Source organism: Micromys minutus, assembly GCF_963924665.1.
Source record: "Micromys minutus genome assembly, chromosome: 14".
NCBI lineage: Eukaryota > Metazoa > Chordata > Mammalia > Rodentia > Muridae > Micromys > Micromys minutus.
In genome coordinates this window covers 859,895-883,014 of record NC_137983.1, presented here as the reverse complement: position 1 = coordinate 883,014, position 23,120 = coordinate 859,895, and the positions used below count along the sequence as shown (strand labels likewise).

General features: G+C 42.0%; 1 protein-coding gene across 1 annotated transcript; it reads left to right on the top strand.

The window, feature by feature from the left end:
- Window positions 1–723: 723 nt before the first annotated feature.
- On the top strand, window positions 724–21,266 carry LOC308429655 (uncharacterized protein; the record flags this gene model as incomplete). The annotated part of the gene is made up of 6 exons (XM_080928589.1): window positions 724–733; window positions 869–2,331; window positions 10,410–10,508; window positions 15,264–15,390; window positions 16,164–16,224; window positions 18,921–21,266. The coding sequence occupies 6 exons, from the start codon at window positions 724–726 to the stop codon at window positions 20,383–20,385; spliced, it is 3,225 nt and encodes a 1,074-aa protein (XP_080784715.1). The 3' UTR covers window positions 20,386–21,266.
- Window positions 21,267–23,120: the final 1,854 nt, after the last annotated feature.

The following is a 23,120-nucleotide window of genomic DNA, read 5'->3' as shown; positions in this document are numbered from 1 at the left end:
GCCCCATTCTTAATCATTTTTAAGATTGGTCTCCAGATAGCTGGTGTGACTCTATTATGGATACGGACTAGTAAGGGTTGCTTTGTCTTGTTTTGTTTTGTTTGGTTTGGTTTCTGAAGACAGAGCCTCTCACTATGTATCCCTATCTGGCCAGGAACTTACTATGTAAGATTGATCTTAGACTCAAGGAGATCTGCCTGCCTCTGCCTCCCTAGTGCTGGGATTGATGACATGGTCTGCTATACCTAGCCTAGGATTTTTTTAAGACAGGTGCAACAGAACCAGTACAGACTTTACTGGGATGACCCGACAGTATAACAGGCTTCTGCTTTTGTTTTATAATGCAGTTGCAGCCTAGCATTAGAATTGCATCATTAAAGAGTATTAACTAGAGCTCTGATGAACATTACCTGGATTAAACATTTAAACAACACAGCATTCTGTAAACATCATACGCATTGAGTGTGGCTCTCTCGTGTGGCTCTCTAGTGCTCAGTCTCACCCTTCCTCCTGAAAATATTGTGTTATTTTTTAGGAGTCTGTATCCTTTGAGGATGTGGCTGTGAACTTCACTGCAGAGGAGTGGGCTTTGCTAAATTCTTCCCAAAAGAGGCTGCACAGAGATGTGATGCAGGAAACTTGCAGGAACCTGGCTGCCATAGGTAAGGGTAAGATCACTCACTGCCTGTGTACTCCATGAGAAAACAGTATTTCTGCTGAGCAATGAAGCTCCGTGATTTGTACAATAGCAGCAATTTTGATGAATAAACCAGTTATGATCATGTTATACCAGAAACCTACTTAAAATCTAATATTTTTCTTTAGTGTTGTATTAACTCAAAGTGATTTTTCTGCATCTACATTCTAGCAAAAGAGCAAGAAGACTGGATCCTTGAAGATGACTCTGAAAATTTAAGGAAAATTCTTCCCGTTTCGGTTCAGACTGAATACAAACTATGTGAAAGTCAAGAATATGCAGAGAAACCAGGCATATGTAAGGAGTGTGGGAAATTCTTTGGTTCTCCCCAAAGTTTTCTGGAACATATGAAGACTCACACTGAAGAGAGAAACTACAAATATAAACAAACTGAAGATGGCTTTGGCAAACACAGTTTTGTTCAGGGGCATGAAAGAATGTGCGCTACAGAAAAGCCCTGTGTGCTGAAGCACGCTGGGAAAGACTCTTTGCCTCTTGCTGGTATTCGACAGCAGATAATGACACAGAATGGAGATGGACTGTATATATGTGAAGTATGTGGTGAAGCCTTTCACTCTTCCAGTTCTTTCTTGACACATAAAAGAACTCACACTGGAGAACAGCTTTATATATGCAAGCAATGTGGCAAAACATTCACTTATTCCAGTGGCCTTCGCCGCCATGAAAGGACCCATAGTGGAGAGAAACCCTATGAATGCAAACAATTTCTGAAAGTCTTTTCTTCTTTGAGGAAGGTTGAAAGTCATGAACAAGCTCACAATGGAATAAAATACATATGTCATCAATGTGGGATAGCCTTCAGTGATCACAGTTCCCTCCAGTGCCATGAAAAGGTTCATAGTTTAGAGAAACCCTATGTGTACAAGCAGTGTGGGAAGACATTCACTTGTTCTAGTGCCTTGCGAAGACATGAGCGGATTCATACTGGAGTGAAACCCTATGAATGCAAGGTATGTGGGAAAGCCTTCATTGATTGCAGCTCTCTTCAGTGTCATGAAAGGATTCATAGTGGAGAGAAACCCTACGTATGCAAGCTGTGTGGGAAATCATTCAGTCGTCAGGGCTCTCTGAAATGTCATGAAAGAATTCATAGTGGAGAAAGGCCTTATGCATGTAAGCAGTGTGGGAAAGCCTTCATGCATCACAATGCTCTTCGATACCATGAACAGATTCACAGGGGAGAGAAGGCCTATGGCTGTAAGCAGTGTGGGAAAGCCTTTGTGTTGAGCAGCGCACTGAAAAAACATGAGCGAATCCATAGTGGATTGAAACCTTGTCTATGCAGGGTGTGTGGGAAAGCCTTCACATTTCACAGTTCCCTCCATTGCCATGAAAGGACTCACACTGGGGAGAAACCCTATGTCTGTAAACAGTGTGGGAAAGCCTTTATGTATCACAGTTCTCTTCGTTGCCATGAAAATATTCACAGTGCAGAGAAACCCTATGTGTGTAAGCTGTGTGGGACAGCCTTCACTTACCACAGTTCTCTTCAACGCCATGAAAGAATCCACAGGGGAGAGAAACCATATGTATGTAAATTCTGTGCAAAAGCCTTCACTGATCACAGTTCCCTACGATGCCATGAAAGAATTCACACTGGAGAGAAACCATATGTATGTAAACAATGTGGGAAATCCTACAGTACTCACGGCTCTCTTAGATACCATGAAAGGGTGCACTGTGTGTAAGCTACATTGGAAGACCTTCTCTCTGAATGAGTTTTAATTTCACTAACTCAAAAACAAAAACAAAGAAACCATATGGTTGTAAGCTATGTGAATAAGTCTTAGCATGTTCTGGTTCTCTTAAAAAAAAAAAAAAAAAAAAAAAAAAAAAAAAGAATGGAGAAACATTGGGAACTTATTTCTAAATACAGATTAAAGGAAAGCTTCAGATCTTTCTAGCACACGTGATGGTATAATGAGTTTAATGTGTATCATTGGAAAGCATGTGGGATTAGCTCTGCCTGTTCAGTTCTCGAAACATTATGGGGGTGAGAAGATGGCTTGGTTTGTAAGGTCCCTGCCACAGAAGCATGAGATCCTGGGTTTAAATCCTCAGCACCTACATAAAAGCCAGACATGATGGCACATGTCTGTAATCTCAGTGCTAGGGAGACAGAGACAAAAGAATCCCTGAGGCTTGCTGGGTAGCTAGTCAGATCCAGGAAGAGAGCTCTCAAAAATTAAGCAGAGAACGATTAAGGAAGACGCCAGCATACAAAAGGCAATAGTATGGATTTTCCCATTATGCTCTTGTGATACAGCAACCTCTGGCCTCTAAGTGCAAGTACAGTGTGTACCAACACAGGAACACTCATCCACACGGTCATGCACATCACACACATAAAAGAACACACCACATCAAGAACCTTGGATAGAAGAAACCTGTAAGTCCTCAGTTGACCAGTATATCAAAACACATAGCCAAAACCTTAGAAATGTAGGTAGAATTGTCTTTTGTAGCATACAGTGTCAAAATCTGATGCAGTAGGATTCTGTTAATACAACTAATTTGAAGAGCCTGGTATAAAATTGTGTAGAATGCTTTAGAAATTGCAGTTTAGAGGAGGGTTTGTTAGTGGCACATTCATAGGTAGATCTGAATAATACAGTGTTCCCCTTATGTTTGAAAATAAATGTTTTAGTGAAATTATTTAATAAAGTTTCTTAAATAGTTGCATGTGCATAATCTGTAGTTTCACTATTAGTAAAGTCAGTTAATAACTTTTTCTACATTTAAACATTGAATTAAAATGTCTTTCTAATATGTGAACAGTCTTAATTTTTATGTATTTTTAAAATAATTGTGTCTAATGGACCTATAAAAATGTTTATATTGGGCTGGAAAAGTAGCTCAGTGGAAAAGCATCAGGACTGAGGTCATATCCTTAGTATCCATGTAAAAAGCTACATGTAGCCAAAACATTCATGTAATGTCATTGCTGAAAGTAGGGACAGTGCTGGAAGACTACTAGGACTCACTGGCCAGTCAATCAAGATGAAAAACAAGTTTCCAAGATTAGTGCAAGACCATGTGTCACGTGCAAAGATGCAGAGGCAGTAGAAGAGGATGCCTGGTGTTGTCTCTGGCTTCCACTCATGCAAAGGAGGTGCTCACACAAAAGGCAATGAATAGTCTGGATTTCTCTACTAAGCTCTTGTCATGGATTGTGTGTGTGTGTGTGTGTGTGTGTGTGTGTGTATAGAAAGAAAAAAAAAATAAACTTAAAGTAGATTTAATTTTACTTTTTTAACCATTAGAAAATTAATAACTATTTTTTTCTCAAAAACACAGATAAAAATTAGTCTGAGAAGAGGTTTTTGTGATGTGAACTAGATAAAACTAGTATGTACAAAAATCTAAGAAGAGCAGTGTAGAAGCCCCACTGTCTAGGGCCTGCCCATCAGAGGGGAAGCCAGGTCTTTAGAGCTCAGGTGAGGGATCCTGATCTTCAGGAGTCTGCTGCTGGTGTACTTGACAGTGATGACCTGGTGAGGTTCTCATTGACTGACAACGTTCTCGGCCATGTGCTGCATGACTTCCAGTGTTACGTTTTCATGTATCCTGTGTAATACTGCTGCTTTAAATTTCAGTTTCCTTGGCCCAGTGCCATCCGAAACAGGCAGGAAGCAGTAGCTGCAGCCTGAGAAACTAATGTCATAGTCAACGAGTGTCAGTTCCATCAGATACTTGGCTAAAGTGTGTTGGTCAACATCCACCTCTCAGTGTTTGAGGCTCAACTTAAGAAGTGGAGTGGCAAAGCCCAGCCCAACTCCAAATTCAACTTTCAAAATCAGAGTCTTGATTTCTCAGACTTGGGAACTTGTGTAAGCATTGTCGGTGATATAAACAAAGTCTTTAATACTCAGAGAAACATTGGAAGCCAAAAGCAGAGCTGTGATCCCAACCAACTGCAGCTTCTTCCTGCAGACCAGCTGAGCCTGTAGGAACCGGTCCATGATGCCAATGCACATATACGGAGTTTCCTGTAAAAGCCTGAACTTAGAATGGACTTCTAAAACTGCCTGCTGGTTAGTCACATGGCTCTTCACTGTAGGATTAACTCCTGCATCAATATTCTTCAAATCACTGGACACCTTTGAGCATCAGAGTAGCAACAGGAGGGATACGTGGGAAGTACAGATGAGGCATAGCTACTCTGGTCATAGCACCACCGTGGGTTCAATTTTTGGCTTTTAATATTGTCTCTAAGTAAGACTGCTGTGCATGTTTTATAATTTTAACTATTTCAACAGTGTGTGTGATGTGATGTGATGTGTGTGTGTGTGTGTGTGTGTATTGTCTTAGTTAGGGTTTTTGTGGTGTTCGGACCACGAACAGCTACTCCGAACTGGACAAAGGCCTAAGGGTTTGAAAGAAAGATACAACTCGATTGTGTTACCAGAAGTGTTTTACTCCATCTTCTAGAAAATCCGGCACGACTGACTCCAGTCTCACAGTTATACACTTAGAGGTAATTACAAAGGAAGTTTGCAAATGCTCTAGCTGCTGGGTGGAGGAGTCACCCCTAGGGTGAAGTCTGTAACCCTAACCCGGGGCAACTGAAAACCAGAAGAAGACCAGGTGTGGAGTAGGCTTGTGACTGGGCCGATTAGCATTACAAAGGGCGTGTTGCTCTCTCCCCAAGTCAAGGCCTGCAAGTGGACAGTTCAGCTAACCCTTAGCAGATGCAGGTTAGTTATTTTTCCAACAGGTTTTATTGCTGTGAACAGACACCATGACCGAGGCAAGTCTTATAAATAACAACATTTAACTGCCAGTTCAGAGGTGCAGTCCGTTATCAAGATAAGAGCCTGGCAGCATCCAGGCAGGCATGGTGCAGGAGGAGCTGAGAGTTCTACATCTTCATCCAAAGGAAGACAGGAACAGACTGAGCATCCTCAGGCAGCTAGGAAGAGTGTCTCCAAGCCCATCCCCAGAATAACATACTTCCTCCAACAAGGCCACACTTCTAAACAGTGCCTCTTCCTGGGCCAAGCATATACAAACCATCACATACATATATAGACAAACATCTGCAAAATAATCATAAAGAGATCAACTTCACAATTTTTCAAATTTTTCCTTTTGTCAGAGTCATTATTGCCAAAATGCTGAAGATTCCTTATGTAGTGGGATCCTACTAATTAATGCTCTATTCCTATGTAAATTTTATCATATTTATGTTACAGCTTTTTATCATAATTTTCCCTTCACTTCTCTTACCAAAAGATACATCCCATTGGTTTAAGTGTGAAAGACCCTCATCCAGAGGACCTTTATCTGAGGAGACCCCAGGACCCAATAATCAACCGAGACCACTCGCTGCAATCAGCATGAGGGTTTATTTGATCAAAGTACACAGGTACCTGTGGGCACACAGTCTCTCAGAGGACTTGCGCGCCGAACAAAGGGGCAGTCCCCTTTTTATAGGGCTTGGGGGGCAGAAGCAAGGTACAGAAGCAGAAGCATAGCAACAGGGTTCTAATTGGTTAGTTTAAATGTGGCCAGGGGGTGAGCCCAAGGACATGGCTCCAAGGAAACAGCTCCTGATACCAGCTGGGGCTGCAGCTCCTGAGAATAGTTGCCTTGGGCTTATCTAAGTGTGGGAACTATGGCAGAAATATGGCTTTAAGGAGGCAACTCCTGGTACTAGTTGGGCTGCAGCTTCCGAGGATAATTGCTTTGGGCTCATCTAAGTGTGGGGATGGTGGCAGAAATATGGCTCCAAGGACACAACTCCTGGTTCCAGTCGGGGGCTGCAGCTTATCTGAAAGCTGGGCTTGTCTGAATGTCTTTTTTTCTTTGTCTATTGCTAGCTGGCCGCCCACCGGTATCTTGCTTGGCCACCTGGGACCCTGACCTAGCCTGCCCCGTGTGTGCACAGCCTTACAGAAATGGCATTTACTGTTGCTAAGCGGGGGTCTTTCAAGTGTACTATGGCCAGAGATCACCAGTACCAAGCCTTTGGTCACATCAAATATAATGGATTGTAGTAATGAATCTATCTACATGTCATATCGGATTTGTTCATCAGAAATATCATTTCCTTTTACTTTACTATTGTGTATGTGTGGCATGTGCATAGTTGTATATGCCTGTGTTTCTTTGGAGGCCAGAGGAGGATGTCCTTCTGCCCCACTCTTTGCCTCAGTCCCTTGACACCATGTCTCTCCCTGAGCTGAGAACTAGGCTAATAATCAGCCCTTGATGTTGTGTCTCTAGGTAAACGTTTAGGTAAATTGCCATAGTAGAACCCTAAGAAGGGGCTGCATAGCTCTCACTGCACAGAAGTAACTTCCAAACATCTCGTGCTGAACAGTATTGTAAAATAGGGACATAGAAGCAAGCCCAAACCATGTCGCTGCTCTAATCATACTGTAGATGTAAGAACATACTATTTGCAAATGTAAGTACTTTTTTTTTTTTTTTTGAGAGTTGGTGAACCGAGGTTGAAACACCCATTTAGAGCTATAAAGGAAAGTAGGTATTATCAGGTGGCTCCATACAGCTGAGGTGTGTGTCAATCTTCGTGGAAACTCACTATGTAAAGAAAGCTTTCATTGTTGGCCTAACATGTCAGCTGGTGTTCTTAGCACTGACACACATAAACACAAGAGTACATGTTAAATCGTTCTTGCTGTTTAGCAAATGTGGTATCAATTGGTTATCTTTAAATATTACCATCATTTCATATTAGCCAGTATTCTAAATGTGATCCAGTTTATGTATGAAAATCCTCTTGCCTGGGGAAGGGGGGCACAGTGAAGTTGAGTGCTTGCTTTACATGTATGAGACCTGAGTTTGGTCCCCAGCACCCACATAACAAGCTGAGCTTAGCCACTGGTGATATCTGTAGAGAGGGCCAGACCCAGAAGATGGATGGGCTTCCTGTCTGCCCCCTGACTTTAGATTCGGGAAAATCCTTTTGTAAGACCCTCAGAGAGGACCTTTTCCCCAGAGGAGACCCTCGAGCCCAAAAACCAAGCCGAGACCACAGGCTGCAATCAGCATGAGGGTTTATTTGATCAAAGTACACAGGTACCTGCGGGCACACAGTCTCTCGGAGGACTTGCGCCCCAGGCTTGGGCACTCTCCCTCTTATAGGGTTTTAGGAAGCAGGAGCAGGCTTACAGAAGCAGATGCATGGTTACAGGGATTTAATTGGTTGATTTAAATGAGGCGGTGGGTCGAACTGGGGGCAAGGTCCTTAGCCACCTGCCCAGGACATGGTGTTTAGATAATAGCTGACTTGGCCCTATCTTGGGTGGGGGATTTCTGCAAGAACCCTCTACTCCCTCTTTTGGTACCAGGTGGCTGACCACAGACCAACTGCTCTGCCTTTTACCTTGAATTACAGACAACTGCTCTGCCTTCTACCTTGAATTACAGATGACTGCTCTGCCTTCTACCTTGAATTACAGATGACTGCTCTGCCTTTTACCTTGAATTACAGATGACTGCTCTGCCTTTTACCTTGAATTACAGATGACTGCTCTGCCTTACCTTCTACCTTGAACTCATGCTCGTCTGTGCAGACCTTGTTCCTGCAGTCAGGCTAGCTCAATGGTGGGGATCTTTCACTTTCTTAAGAGAATAAGATGGAGAAAGAGAATGATACCTGATATCCTCCTCTGGCTTCTGTGCACCCACAAGTGTGTGGGCATATAAGCACACATCACACACAAAAGAAAACGATGTTTTAATTCTGGATTCTAAAGACAGGAAAGCTGCTTGGAGAGGTACTACCCACAGCACACTGGCCCTCCTACATTAATTAGCGAGAGAATGATGTACAGATATGACATGCCCACTGTTGGGTGGCAGCAATTGCTCAGGATTTCCTCCTCTCAGGTGTTTCAAATTGACAACTGAAGCTACCCATGACAATTAGTCTCAGTCTAGGTTGGTCCTAACCACCGTTGACCTATTATTGTCTGGACTTCAGCCTAGTCCTGAAAAGTAGACTTACCAGTCATAAATCCCCTTCTGGCTGGCACCTTTTTGTTCTCCAAATTTAAGATTCTTGGGGGAAATTCAGGTTTCTTGAAGCTCATCATTTTACTAGTCTGGTAGATTGTAAGGCATATTTTTTTAAAATATCTTCATTTCTGTGAGGCTGATTACAGAGGCTAAAAGAATCTACCACACAGGAAGAAGTAAAATGCTCACCCTGGGAAGTCAAGAGTAAGTTCTGAATAGTTACTCCCTGAAGGAAAATTTTTGGCATGAAGACTGTTGGGTATGGTGGAGAAGGTTTACTGTAGATAGAAGAATATTGCCAAAGGAACCTAGATGGGTCCAGACTGAACATGGCTAACCAGCTGAACTGGACCATGAGAGAAGAGAATGGCGAAAAGATCAAGAGACATCCAGGAGCCAAACGATAACAGGATCAAAGGCTGGGGCAAAGGAAGCCCAGCCCCAGGGTTTACCCAGCAGAGGTTTAAGGTAGGGAGTCAGGTGAAACATGCTGGGAGAGCTGACAGTGTCTGCTTTTGTCTGTTAATAGGCACCTCAGCCATCTGTCCCAGGTTTCTGTGAGACCTGACACCCCTCAGGATGGGCCAAAGTGGCTGGTTTTTACCAGCCTGCTCCTTTAGACCCACGTCTATGCAGTTCTCTCTTGGACAGAGTTAAGTTGTGTGCTGTATGGTGACAGTTCTCTATAGTACCTGGCTCCTCCTTGCTCCCCTTCAGGTATACTATGCTGACCCAAATCACGTGATACGGAAGTTCCCACCCCCCTAAAAGGTTATTCTTTAAAAACCAGACTTTTTTTGTTGTTGTTGTTGTTGTTGGGGAGCAGTCTGAGACACCTCAGGAGGATAGCAGGGATTTGGTCCAAACATGAAGGCTGTTCTCTGAGACTCTTCTGTTCTCCCCTCTCCTTCTCAAAGTCAGTCTGTACACCAATTCCTGCCCCTTACTTTCTCTACCTCCTCCTCACCCCCATCACCTCCTCCTCTGCCCTCCTGCCAGGATTTGAATGAAAGCCTGCCCTTTTATTTTCAGGCCCTATGTTTAGATCTGCATAAATTGTACTGTTTCTAATGATGTCCCTTCCATCTACAGGGCTTGATCATGGGTTGAGGAACTTTATAATAAACCTCGTTCCTAAAAAGAATTTCCTTTATGAAAGAGCTGCCAAAGCTTTTTCTTCTTAACTGCTAGAATGTTTTCATTAGCATGAAATTACACGGAATGTTTCATTATAACATTTTCATTCATGTACATAATATAGCTTGTTTATATTCACACCTTTGCTCTCGATTTCTTTCATCTTTCGTGTGCGTCCAACGAATCTCATTAGTGTTTTTGACGGGAGAGGGACTGGTTGTGTCAGTAAGAGGGAGTGGAGTATAAGTTTGTTCTGTCACTCAGGGCTCAAACTGGATCTGAGGGCACCAGCAATGAGGGCCAAAGGAGTACAAACTGTCTCAGGGCGCCGAGAAGCAGCTCCTTGTCCACCATCTCTCTTCCTGGTGCTACTCAGCAACCAACTGTGGGAGTCCAGTACAGTTTAGTTTCCTAGTTTGTATGACGTCTGACCCAGGAACAGCCGTGAGGTCCGCAGGAAAGTCCAGGTGCAGACGCCGGTGTGTGAGCTGCCCAATCAGGAGCGCCGGCGGGCGGAGCGGAAGTTCCTCACCCGCCATCTTTCTTGCTGGCGTCTCCCTCCTCATAGCTCTCAGCTGAAGAAGTCGAAGTTGCTGAGTCCTCGCGGTCGTGTGAGCGCCTGTTCCGGAGCCTCTGTGGAGCCGCAGCATCCCGGGGCACAGACATGGTGAGCCAGGCAAGTGGCGGGGCTGTGCGAGGCGCCTTTGGTCCGGGGCAGCCGGTGCTCCGGACGGCGCTGCGCTGGGGGCGGAAGGGCGGCTGCGCACTGTCGCCTGGGGCTCCAGAAATGCTGCTTTTCCCTTAGCGAAAGTCAGACGGAAGCGGGATTCCGAGCTTCACCGCGGAAAGAGAATTTCGAGGCTGGATGGTGTGGAGCAGAGCTGGAGGTTTAGGAGACAGTTCTTGAGAGTGAGACTTACGCCCCGCTATGCACGGAGGCCCGAGAGGTCACACCGTGTCCTGCTTTGTCACGGTCCACCTTATTCCTATGAGACAGGGCTTCTTGCTGAACTTGTGACTAGGCTGCCTGCTAGCAAGCTCCAACGACCCTCCCGGCTCTGTCCCCATGTCTGGTTTTTTGTTTTTTTGTTTTTTTTTTTTTTTTTTGAACTCGGGTTCTCACCCTTGCTCAGCGAGCACTTTTACCCATCAAGTCATCTCTCCAGACCCAAGAGACATGTTTAATATAGATCTTTAGCATGGACGTGATCGTGGGAAGACTGAGACATGCCCAGGTGTAAGTGGGCTTCTCAAGGGACAGTCACAGTTGTTTTCTTTGGTTGCATATAAGTCTTTGGCAGCTCTCGCGTTTAGGATTGTAATATCTTCATGGTAGATTATCCCTTTATAGAGTATGACGTAACTATCTTCATCCCTTCTGACTTAAGGTCTGAGGCAAGAACTTTTCAGTGTTCATCATCTGTGTGCGTATGGTACTTGAGAGTTGTCGGGTTTATCTTTTACTCGGGTTAAAAACCTCTGTTCCTTTCCAGTAACATATGCTTTTTTGGAAATGACTGGACTTTAAGTCGTGCTCAGGTTCAAACAGTGAATTGCAAGCGTATCGATTTTTTTTCTTTTTTGAGACTAGACAATCTACCATATACCAAGCTACAGCCCCACCCCTATACAAATGTTACTCCTGAGTAACTTTTCTGTGGTCATCACTTAATATTGACTGAACTTTGTCGTTATGGCGCCTAATGGGATCTACTTGTATTTATTTGACTGTTATCAAGTGGCTATGTCTTTCTTTACATGTGATTCAAATGTTTTAGTAGTTTTTCCATCTTTAGTGATTTGATGGTTCCATTTATACTCAGCACACTCATCCTCAATTTCTCGTATTGCAGATATTTTCCTTCTACTGTATTATCTTTGCACCCCGTTAATTTTGATATCTTTCAGCTTGACAAGACTACTTTTTTTCTCCTTTCAAATACAGGATTTTACATTAAAATTTTATAAACCATAGTGTTCCCTATCCCCTTCGATTCAATCTTTCTACCTTCTGTAATAGGCACCACAGGAACCCAAACCAGATGTGTATTACTAGTCAGGCATAAAACTGAGCTTCCCCTTATAAACAGACTAGACTAAGAACTTCCCTTAGGGACAGGAAACAGTAGTTATGTCCCCAGGGAAATTGGAAGACCTGGATGCTGCCAATCAAAGAGTTGAAAACCCAACCATTATGGTGGCATATGCTTTTTTTAGTTTCAGCTCTACAGGCAGAAACAGGCAGATATCTCTGTCACATGCAGACTTGCCCTGTCTGTGTAAGTTCCAAGCCGAAACTACTTAGTGAGATTGCTTCTGAAGAGAGAGTGAGGGTTGAACACTGGGAGCTGAGTGCAGGATGACTTCAGTGGCTGTCCACTGGGAGCTGTGACCACCCAGGACGGGAATGTTGATTCAGTGATCTGTCTTGATGCCGCTGCCTGTCCTCACCTCAGTAATAAACAGGATCCATAGCAGTCCTATGACAAATGGGAAGGTAGAGTCAGGGTGGTAATCTGCAGTAGACGGTAGTCCTGCTCTGATTTGGTGTGATTGTCCGTACACTTGCTCTTTAATTTCCTGAATTCCCACAGTGATCCCTGTCCCTTCTCAATAATCTTATGTGCCAGAAAAGTAAACATTTAGATCAAAGTCACTTTTTTTCTTTTCTTTTTCTATTTTTATGTATGTAAGTGTACGTGTGCATGAGAAAGCCCAGGGTTGGACTGGAGAGGTGGCTCAGTGGTTAGGAGCACTGACTGCTCTTCCAGAAGTCCTGAGTTCAATTTCCAGCAACCACATGGTGGCTCACAACCATCTGTAATGAGATCTGATACTCTCTTCTGGTGTGTCTGAAGACAGTGTACTTATATGTATTAAATAAATCTTAACAACAACAACAACAACAAAAAGGCCCAGGGTTAGTATTAGGAATCATCCTAAATCACTTTTACATCCTATCCACTAAAGCAGGGTCTTAAAGCCAGGGCTCACTGAAATGGGTAGTGGTGCTAGCTAGCTTGCTTTAGAGACCGTGTGTCTCCAATTTCCAAGGCTATAATTACAAGCAGGCCATTATGCCTTTCTAGCATTTACTGGGTCTTAGAGGATCTAAATTGACAAGCACTTAACTGGTAAGCCATATGCTCAGACAAATATTTGGAATTTTTTAGTATGCTGGGTGCCTTCTAGAATGACTGGATTCTTGGAGATTCCAGCAGAAAATTATTTATACTATAGTACAAATTGGATCCCACACACCTGAAATTGATTTTGGTCACAGGTACTATGTGAGAGAAGCATCCTGCATGGAGTACCTTCAGTGCTTTAAGTGTGATATTCTAAGCATTCCTACAAGTCAAGGGGAAAAATCACATAGTCTTCAGTGCTAAGTACAGAAAGGGAAACAGCAGATAGAGGATATCACATATTTACCGCCTAGGAATGAGTTCTATTAGGATAAAAGGCCTCAGACCAGGATTGGGTCTTCATTGGGGAGAGTATTAGACAGGAACAAGTACATTATGTTGGAGGTAGGGGTGCAGAAAAGAGAGCCTTTAGAGATAGCCCCTTAATAAAGGAAACTGGCTTTTCTTTCTTGCTGGTGTAGCAGTAGTCCCTATATGTGATTCAGTTTGAGATAGCCTACTGATAAGAAATATGGAATGGCCAGGTAATGATTAGGACCACAAATTAGAGAGGCTGTGAAAACCATACCACAAAACAGCTTCTTAACACTGTCCCAGTGGGAAAGCTACATGAGGATGGCCTGATGTCTTTAGGCTGTGGGATCTGGCCTCTTAAAATAACTAGTATATTAAAGGGACAGGGTGAATTATAAGAGGCTAGCAATAGCCAGATACCCATGGATATTCTTCTCTAGCACTGCCCCAAGTCCTCTTTGTATTGGTTGCATTTGTTTCTTCTGGAGGTGTTTCTTCCCTTCTCGTCACTGCTATTCCTGATGTCACAGAAGATCTTCCTCTGCAGGAACCTGAGAGGCTTCTAAGTAACAAAGATTTTCCTGCTGAACAGGATTGGCCACAGCTTTCTTAAAAGAAAAAACAAATGATAGGTATAATGCCTGCACCCCAGAAGAGGGCAACAGGTCTCATAATAGATAGTTCTGAGGATCCATGTGGTTCCTGGGAATTGAACTGAGGACCTCTGGAAGGACGGCAAGTGCTAACCTCAGAGCCATCTCTCCAGCCCTGGCCACAGCTTTCTTAACCCATATAGACTTCATGACTGCAAATTTGAGCATAATCCACCAAGGATACAGCATGGCCTGGATCCCAGGTCCCTTTCCTCTCTTGAGCGTGGAAACTGTATCTAGGAGAGATCGCACTAGCAGGCCAGAACTGCAGTCAGGCCAGCTCCATCCAGCTCTGCTGCCATCTTACAGGCCCCTGCTCTCCTGGACTCATTCATTCTCACCCTCACCTTACTGGCTTGTTCTCTCCAGGAAAGAGATCACTACAAAGCCTAAACTAGTTTAAAATTTCCTATGTAGACCAAGCCATGACCTTGAACTCACATAGTCAGCCTGCCCCTGCCTCCCACCTTCTGGGATTAAAGACATACACTAGCACAGCTTATTTTTTATTGTAAGAAAATTCTCTGTTGTGTCCTAAAGACTTGACTGACATTTCCAAGCTCAGAGTTTTGTTTTCATTTAATTATACAGTGAGTTGATTACTAAACATGAAATCAGATGAATGTAATACAGTATCCAATTAGATTAAAGTTTTGTTGAGTTGTGCCAGCATTCAGTAGTACCTGTTGTATCAGTCTGCTTCCTGGGTGTTTGCTGTATAACAAACAACATAACACAGCATCCACTGTGTTAGAAAGTCAGATTCTTCTTTGCTATGTTATGAAATATGCATTAAATTGTTTTTAGTGATAATTACACTTTCTTTAATCTTATGTATCATTTAATTCATTTTGAACTATTGGATATTATATTGACACTTCCAAATGTTGTTTTTTAGTGTAATCACAGAAAATGTATATTTCTCAGGGAACAAGTTGTTTCAATGGGTGTGATGATGTGTCTATAGAAAAAGCTCATTAAAGACGTGTCCCTGGGAGATTGGAGTGCTGTCTCTACTGAGCATCTAAAACAAGTACCAACATTCAGAGCAGATGCTAGTAAATAAATACAAGAAGTGTTTTGGTAAATCAAGCTCCTCTTGGCAGTTATAGTGATAAGGCCAGTTATCTAGACACAAGTAAAAAAGATAGTACATGCAATGAAGACTTAGGGAGGACCCAGAAACTTATCACAAGTCATGAAACAGTCAGCTCACAGTAAATATCAGGCGCTCCCAGCATCATGAGCATTTCCTAGGAATTGAGTGTGGCTCCTGAGTGTTGCCAGTTTCACCTTGCTCCTGAAAACATATGTGGTTTGTTTTAGGAGTCAGTGACTTTTGAGGATGTGGCTGTGAACTTCACCCTGGAGGAGTGGACTTTGCTGAATCCTTCGCAGGAAAATCTTTACAGAGTTGTGATGAGAGAAACCATCAGGAACCTGCATGATATAGGTAAGGGGGATATAAATTATAGGCATATATTTTTCACAGCTTATGTTAAAAAGGGTTCAACCTCCCCTCTAGCCCATCACTCACCAGAGATAGTGGAAAGGAAAGGTTATTAGGATATGGGGGAGAAAGTGGATCTGTCTAGAAATAGTTTTGAGGGGCAATTCCAATCTTCATTGTTCTCAGTCCAGTCCACTAGCAAACATCAAACACTTGGCAGACATCACACATGAATGAGCAAGGGCAGTTCAATCCAGAAGAAATTTAGGCTTACCAGTCAGCCCAAGTCCACAGAAGCGTCAAGAAGCTGTGTGAGCCTCACAAGTTCTTTGGTGAGTTTCTCTCTATGAGGTCACCACAAGCAAAGTTCAGCAACGCAATGTAAGGCAAGCAAATATGTGCATGTCAGAAGTTAAGACTAGTGGGGAGGAGAAAGTGAACCAGTGCTCACCTTCCCACTGTCTGGTGCCATATTTATATTCCTTCTAAACATTATGCATCCTTTCATATGTTTGCTATAGCAAAACATCCTTTCACCTTTATCCCCTTCAGCAAAACATCATTATATCCTGAGTCTCCAAAGAAACCAGAAATGTCCACTTTATATAATTCTTCATTCAAAGAACAATGTCCACTGCCCATCAATGTTGTTCTATGACTTGGGATATGAAAATGGAATATTTAGATGAATCAACTTGGTATGGTCACGGTGTAACAGGAACTTGAGTCATATTTTGCATAATAATTTATAATGGGTTTTCTGGGTCTACTTTTAGGACAGAAATTGGGAGAACAGAACACTGAAAATGCATACAAAAATCCTGGGGAAAATCTAAGGTAATTTGCACTCACAAGAAAAAGTAATACTTCTCAGGAAACTTGGAATTGCAAAAAAATATTTCAAACAAAGTAAGCCAAGCTTTAAAGTGATTTACTTTCAGTGTGTCTTTAAATATATTTACTGACTGTAATTCAAATTTGTAAATATGAATTTAAGTATAAGCATGATACCACAAATGATACTTTCTGATGTTTTAATGGCATACAAACTTCATTTCATACTCAAAATTATTAAAGAGATTGTATGATATTACCTTCAAGTTTGGATGCAAGGTATGTTTGCATTTAAGTCTCACCTCTTATTCTAAGTCTTGTTCTAAGAGTTTAAAATTTAGGACTGGAGAGATAGCTCAGTGGAGATGCTCTTATAGAGGTCCTGAGTTCAAATCCCAGCAACCACATGGTGGTTCACAACCATCTGTAATAAGATCTGATGCCCTTTTCTGGTGTGTCTGAAAACAACTACAGTGTACTTATAAACAATAAATAAATCTTTAAAAAGTTTAAAATTTACCCTATTTGTCCTTTGTGTTTGAATGAGGAATGCTTAAGCTATATTTAGATATAACCTTTTCTTCCTGTTTTTTTTTTTTTTTTTTTCTGTTGTTGCTGTTGGTTGGGATTTTTTTTTTTCTTTTACTTTTTCACTTTACATCTGTTCACTGACCCATCCACAATCCTTACCCCATCTCCTTCTCCCCTTCTTCTACCCCTCTATCCCCCAGGAACCTCAAGTTTCTGTGAGGCTAGGCACTTCCTCTCCCTTTGAGTTCAGACAAGGCTGCCCAGCTAGAAGAACATATCCCAGAGATAGGCAACAGCTTTTGAAATGGAATAGTCCCCATTCCAGTTGTTCAGAAGCCACAAGACGACCAAACTGTACATCTGCTACATATGTGTAGAGAAGCCTAGGTCTACTCTGTGTATGGTTTTTGGTTGGTAGTTCAGTTTCTGAAAGTCCCAAAGGTCTAGGTTAGTTGAGTCTGTTGGTCTTCCTGTGGGGTTCCTATCCCCTTCAGGGCCATGCAATCCTTTCTCCTATTCTCCCATAAGAGTCTCCAAGCTCCATCCACTGGCTGTAGGTGGCTATATCTGTCCAAGTCAGCTGCTGGGTGGAGCCTCTCAGAGGACAACTTGGCTCCTGTCTGCAAGTGTAACAATAACATTAATAGTGTTAGCGATTGGTGCTTGCCTATGGGATAGGTCTCATGTTGGGCTGGTTATTGGTTGGCCTCCATCCCCCAGTGCCTGCATTTCTGTTCCATCCCCCCAGTGCCTGAGTTTCTTGGAGATAGGATAAATTTTGGGTTGAAATGCGTGTGGGTTAGTGTCTTTATTGCTCACCTGAGGTTCCTATCTGGCTACAGGATGTGGCCTCTTCAGGTTCCATATTTCCAATGTAATGAGTCACAACTAAGTTCACCCCCATTGATTCTTGGGTGTTTCCCTTATCCCAGGTCTACTCACCCCAGCCAGTTGCAGATTTCCCTTCATTTTCATAGCCATCCATTCAGTCACCTCTCTGTCCTTCCCCACACTTGATCCTGAAACCTCTATTCCCCTCCCCATGCCACCTCCCTCCCAGTTCCCTCTTTCTGTCTGCCTCTTATGACTATTTTTCCCCTTCTAAGTGAGATTCAAGCTTTCTTGTTTGGACCTTCTTGTTTAGCTTCTTTGGGTCTGTAGAGTATAACATGGTATCTGTCTTTTATGGCTGATATCCACTTATAAGTGAGTATATACCATGCACGTATATTCTTTTGGGACTGAGTTACCTTACTCAGGATGATATTCTCAAGTTCCATCCATTTGCCTACAAAATTCATGATATCTTTGTTTTTAATAGCTGTTTTTAATAGTAGTCTATTATGTAGATGTACCACATTTTCTCTATCCATGCTTGAATTAAGAAATATCTAGGTTGGTTCCAGTTTCTGGATGTTACAAATAAAGCTGCTATGAACATAGTTAAGCAAGTGTCTTTGTGCGATGTTGGAACATCTCTTAGGCATATGCCTACGAATAGAATAGCTGGGTCTTGAGGTAGGTTTGATTTCCAAAGTACAAGGTGTTTGTTTGTTTGTTTGGTGGTTTTTGTTTTGCTTTGTTTTGTTTGAGATAGTTCCTCTGTGTAGCTCTGGCTGTCCTAGAACTCACAATGTAGACCAGACTGGCCTTAGAAATCCATCTGCCCCTGCCCTGAGTAAGGACATGTCCCAAAAGGACATGCATGGTATGTTCTCACTTACAAAAATGGATATTAGCCATAAAGTACAGGACACCCATGCTATACTCCAGAGACCCAAGGAAGCTACACAAGAAGGAAGGTCCAAGCAAGGAACCTTGAATCTTACTTAGAATCAAACTTTCCTCCGGGCCTTGCTCTGCCCCGCCCCTGCCCCGCCCCTGCCCCTGCCGTGCTAGGATTAAAGGCATTGCACTACCATTGTCTGGCTGCAACATAGATTTTTCAATGTTTGCAAAATAGTTAACTTTGGGGAAAATTCAGAGAAACCCCACATGATTACCACTGCTTTGGCCAGTGATAATTAAGCTGTCTTACTGAGCCTTCTCTTCATTTTATGCAATTTAGGATGTAAAGTTTACACTTTTCCTGATAATATAAGAGAGTAAGTTTTCTACCTTTACGTAAATGTAAAATCATGTTGTAATGTTCTACACTTTTGTTATAGACATCAAGTGGTAGAGAAGCTCTGTGAGTGTGAAGCAGATAGTCAATGGGAAGAAATCTTCAGTGATGTTCCAGATCCTGTGGTGAGCCATAAGACTGGAGAAAACCCCTGTAAAAATCGTGTGTGTGGAGAAGACATCACTGTGTCCCTCAGAGGTCAGACTAGATGCAAAACACATGAGTATAAAGAATCCGGAGAGGAGTCATTTAAAGACTGTGGAGTGGCTTTTGATTCTCCCCAAAGCTTTCTGAAGCATGAACAATTTTACACACAAGAGAAACCCTATGTCTGTAAACAGTGTGACAAAGCCTTTAAGTATCTCAGTTCTCTTCAAAATCATAAAAGGATTCATACTAGAGAAAGAAACTATGCGTGTAAACAATGTGGGAAGTCTTTTAAGAGACAGAGTAATGTTCAAGTCCATGAGAGAAATCACACAGGAGAAAAACCTTATGCATGTGAGCAATGTGGGAAAGCCTATAGTTCCTACAGTACCTTTCGAGCACATGAAAGAAGTCACACTGGAGAGAAACCCTATGTGTGTGAGTATTGTGGAAAAGCCTATACTTCCTACGGTACCCTTCGAGCACATGAAAGAAGTCACACTGGAGAGAAACCCTATGCATGTGAGCATTGTGGGAAAGCCTATACTTCCTACAATACCCTTCGAGCACATGAAAGAAGTCATACTGGAGAGAAACCCTATGTGTGTGAGCAATGTGGGAAAGCCTATACTTCCTACAGTACCCTTCGAGCACATGAAAGAAGTCACACTGGAGAGAAACCCTATGTGTGTAAGCATTGTGGGAAAGCATTCACTCAATCCAGCTACCTTCGAATACATAAAAGAACTCATACAGGAGAGAAACCCTACATCTGCAAGCAATGTGGGAAAGCCTTTGCTCGTTCTAGCCACCTGCAAATACATAAAAGAAGTCATACAGGAGAGAAACCCTATGTATGTAAGCAGTGTGGGAAAGCCTTTGCTCAATCCAGTTACCTTCACATACATCAAAGAAGTCACACTGGAGAGAAACCTTACTTATGTAAGCAGTGTGGGAAAGCCTTCACTCGTTCTAGCCATCTGCAAATACATAAAATAACTCATACCGGAGAGAAACCCTACTCATGTAAGCTATGTGGGAAAGCCTTTACTCATTCTAATTACCTTCAGATACATAGAAGAATTCACACAGGAGAAAAACCTTATGTGTGTAAGGAGTGTGGGAAAGCCTTTGCTCGTTCCACTTCCCTTCATATACATGAAGGAACTCACAGTGGTGAGAGACCTTTTGTATGCAAGCAATGTGGGAAAGCCTTCACTTTGTACAGTTCCCTTCGAAGGCATGATATAGTTCACTCAGAAGAGAAACCCTATATTTGTAAGTGTTGTGGGAAAACCTTTGGTTGTTACAGTAGTGTTCAGAAACATGAAAAGACTCATAGAGAAAACAGACTCTGTTAGTGTAATAAATGTGGGGAAACTTAGTTGCTCTGATTCCTTTCAGTTACATGACATAGCTGACACTGGAAAGAAACCCAATGTTTGTATCCATTATGGGATACTTTCATTGACCCTTGTTCTTTGTGATGCCATGAAAGGATTCACACTGGAGAAAAACTTCTGGATATAATACAGGAAAATGTTCACTTATTCTGCTTCTTTAACAAACATGGGAAAACTTACACTGAAGGGAAATCCTAAATATAAAATGTGGAAACACTTCATTATCAACTTGACTTTCTAAAATTCATGAAAATGCATAATTTTTAGCATGAGGGAATGTTTTCCATCCATTTGCAAATGCAAAAGTATGGAGAGAAAACCCTTAACATAAAAATGTTATACCAAAAACAAGCTCTTCAGATGGCCCACATGCAACAATGCGCATAGAATCAGGAGATTAAATACAAAAAACACATAACAGTTTTGTTTTCCTGTATGAGGTGGCATATACCTATAATTCTACTACTTGGGAAGCTCAAAACTAAAAATAATTTTGAGTTCTGAGCTATATTATCTATCTGTTAAAAGAAAATTATGTTATTTTTCTTTATTCTCAGTAATTTTCTTCATATATGCAATGAATTATGAGCATATTACTCCATTTTCTCCCTTCAAGCCACTGAGTCCAGTTACTGCTGTGCATGAGCATAGCCACTTCCTCAAACCATCATGTCAATAGCTCCTCGGGGGTAAAGGTTGGAGATTACCTACCCCATCCATGCTAGAACTTTGGCTGTCTTTACCCTATGCAGGAAACCACAAATACTGTGAATTTGCGAATATAATAGCCATACAATGAACAAATTTATCACTATTCCCCTCCTCTGACTTTGTATTCTTTCTACCTCCTAGAAAAATGTTTTTAATAAAGTTTGATTGTTGTCTTGGCTAGTGTTCTATTGCTGTGAAGAGACACTATGATTTAATTGGGGTTTGCTTACAGTTTTAGAGGTTTAGTCCATTTTCACAATGAGGTACATGGTTGGAAACATGGTAGGATGCAGACAGATGTGGTGCTGGAGAAGTAACAGTTCAACTTTGGGATCCACAGGCAGCAGGAAGATACACAGAGCCTCGCTTAAAGCTTACCTGGAAATGGCAATGACTGTTGAGGTGGTATGCCCACCCCCCAGTGACATACCTCTTAAGGAAGGCATTTCCTAATCCTTACCAAGCAATTTCACTAACCAGGAGCCAAACCTTTAAATATGTAAATTTATAACCATTTTCATTCATACTGCTACAATATTCTTTTTCATGGAAGAAATACTTAGAGACAACATAGCAAAGTAGAAGAGCCTAAATGATTGTCCCACACCACACACACACACACACACAAATGTCCTTGGGTACTATTAGAATGAAGATCCTATTAGAATGAAGTTCCCCTTATCTGCCTTGAGATCCGGTGACAGCCCCTCTCTGCAGTCTCACTTAGGACAAATGTAGCTGACTTGCTACTTTGAGGATTTTTTTTTTCCATCCTTTATTTCTTCCCACCCCTCAGTTTTCCCTCTATCACTAGATGGAATAGGAGAGAGAGAGATCCCTGAAGCTAATTTCTTTTTGTTTGTAGCCAGTCTTTGCTGCTTTGTGGGTTCTTTTTCCCACTCTTTACCCCTCTCCCCCATCACTAGATAGAAGAGAAAGGAAAACGGAGACGTGAATCTAATTTGGTTTCTTTGAGCACAACTACTAACCACAACCAACTCCCCCCCCCCCGCCCCCAATTAGGGCTCTAACATTTATATACTCGGAAAATTTTTTTTACAGAATTCTAAATGTCACAAATTCACAGAAACTATACCTGGCAAAACTGTGCCTCTGTTAGAACATGGGGCAAATCATAGCTACTGTGAAGTAGCCCTATATTCCCACACCTGAATTATAATGAAAACATTCTATAATAATCTTGTGTGTTTAGGGCACACCTGGGATTAAAATAAAGACGTGGGCCTTTTGGTTGTTTTAGAAACCAAAATTCAATACAGACAAAGGTTTAAATCTGAGAAAATAAAGTTAGGTTTTATCCACTCATCATTTCTATTTTAACTTTGGGGACTGGAGAAATGGCTCAATAGTAAGAGTGCATAGTGCTCACAGAGTAGCCACGTTGAGTTCCTTGCACCCACACTAGATGGCACACAACCTTCCAAAATAGGAGACATAACCCACCTTTGGCTTCTATGAACAGCTGCATGCACTCTAAGATAAGCATATGTATAGATAATTAAAAATAAAATGTTTTTAAATAGTCTTTGTATAAAAAGAGTATGAAAACAGTCTTGATAAATTGTTGGTTCTGCCAAATTTCTTGACTTTCAACAAGTGACAAACTTCAACTTGACCATAGGATAAGGGACTCTTTCTATATGTCTCCTTCAATTTTTATTTTCTTATTTGTGGACAGTGGTGGAACTAAAACCTGAGCTTGTGAGGTCTCTGCTAAGTGTGTAAGGAGTACAATTGTGAGATACCAGGTTGATTTTGGGAAATCAGTAGATAATCACTGAGCATACTTGGGTCTAAATGTCAGACAAAGGAGCTAAAAACAGCCTCTTCAAATGGTGCTGGTTCAATTGGTAGTCAGCATGCAGAAGAATGCAAATCAATTCTTTCTTATCTCCTTGTACAAAGCTCAAGTCCACATAAAACCAGGCACACTGAATCTAATAAAATAGTGGGGAAGAGCT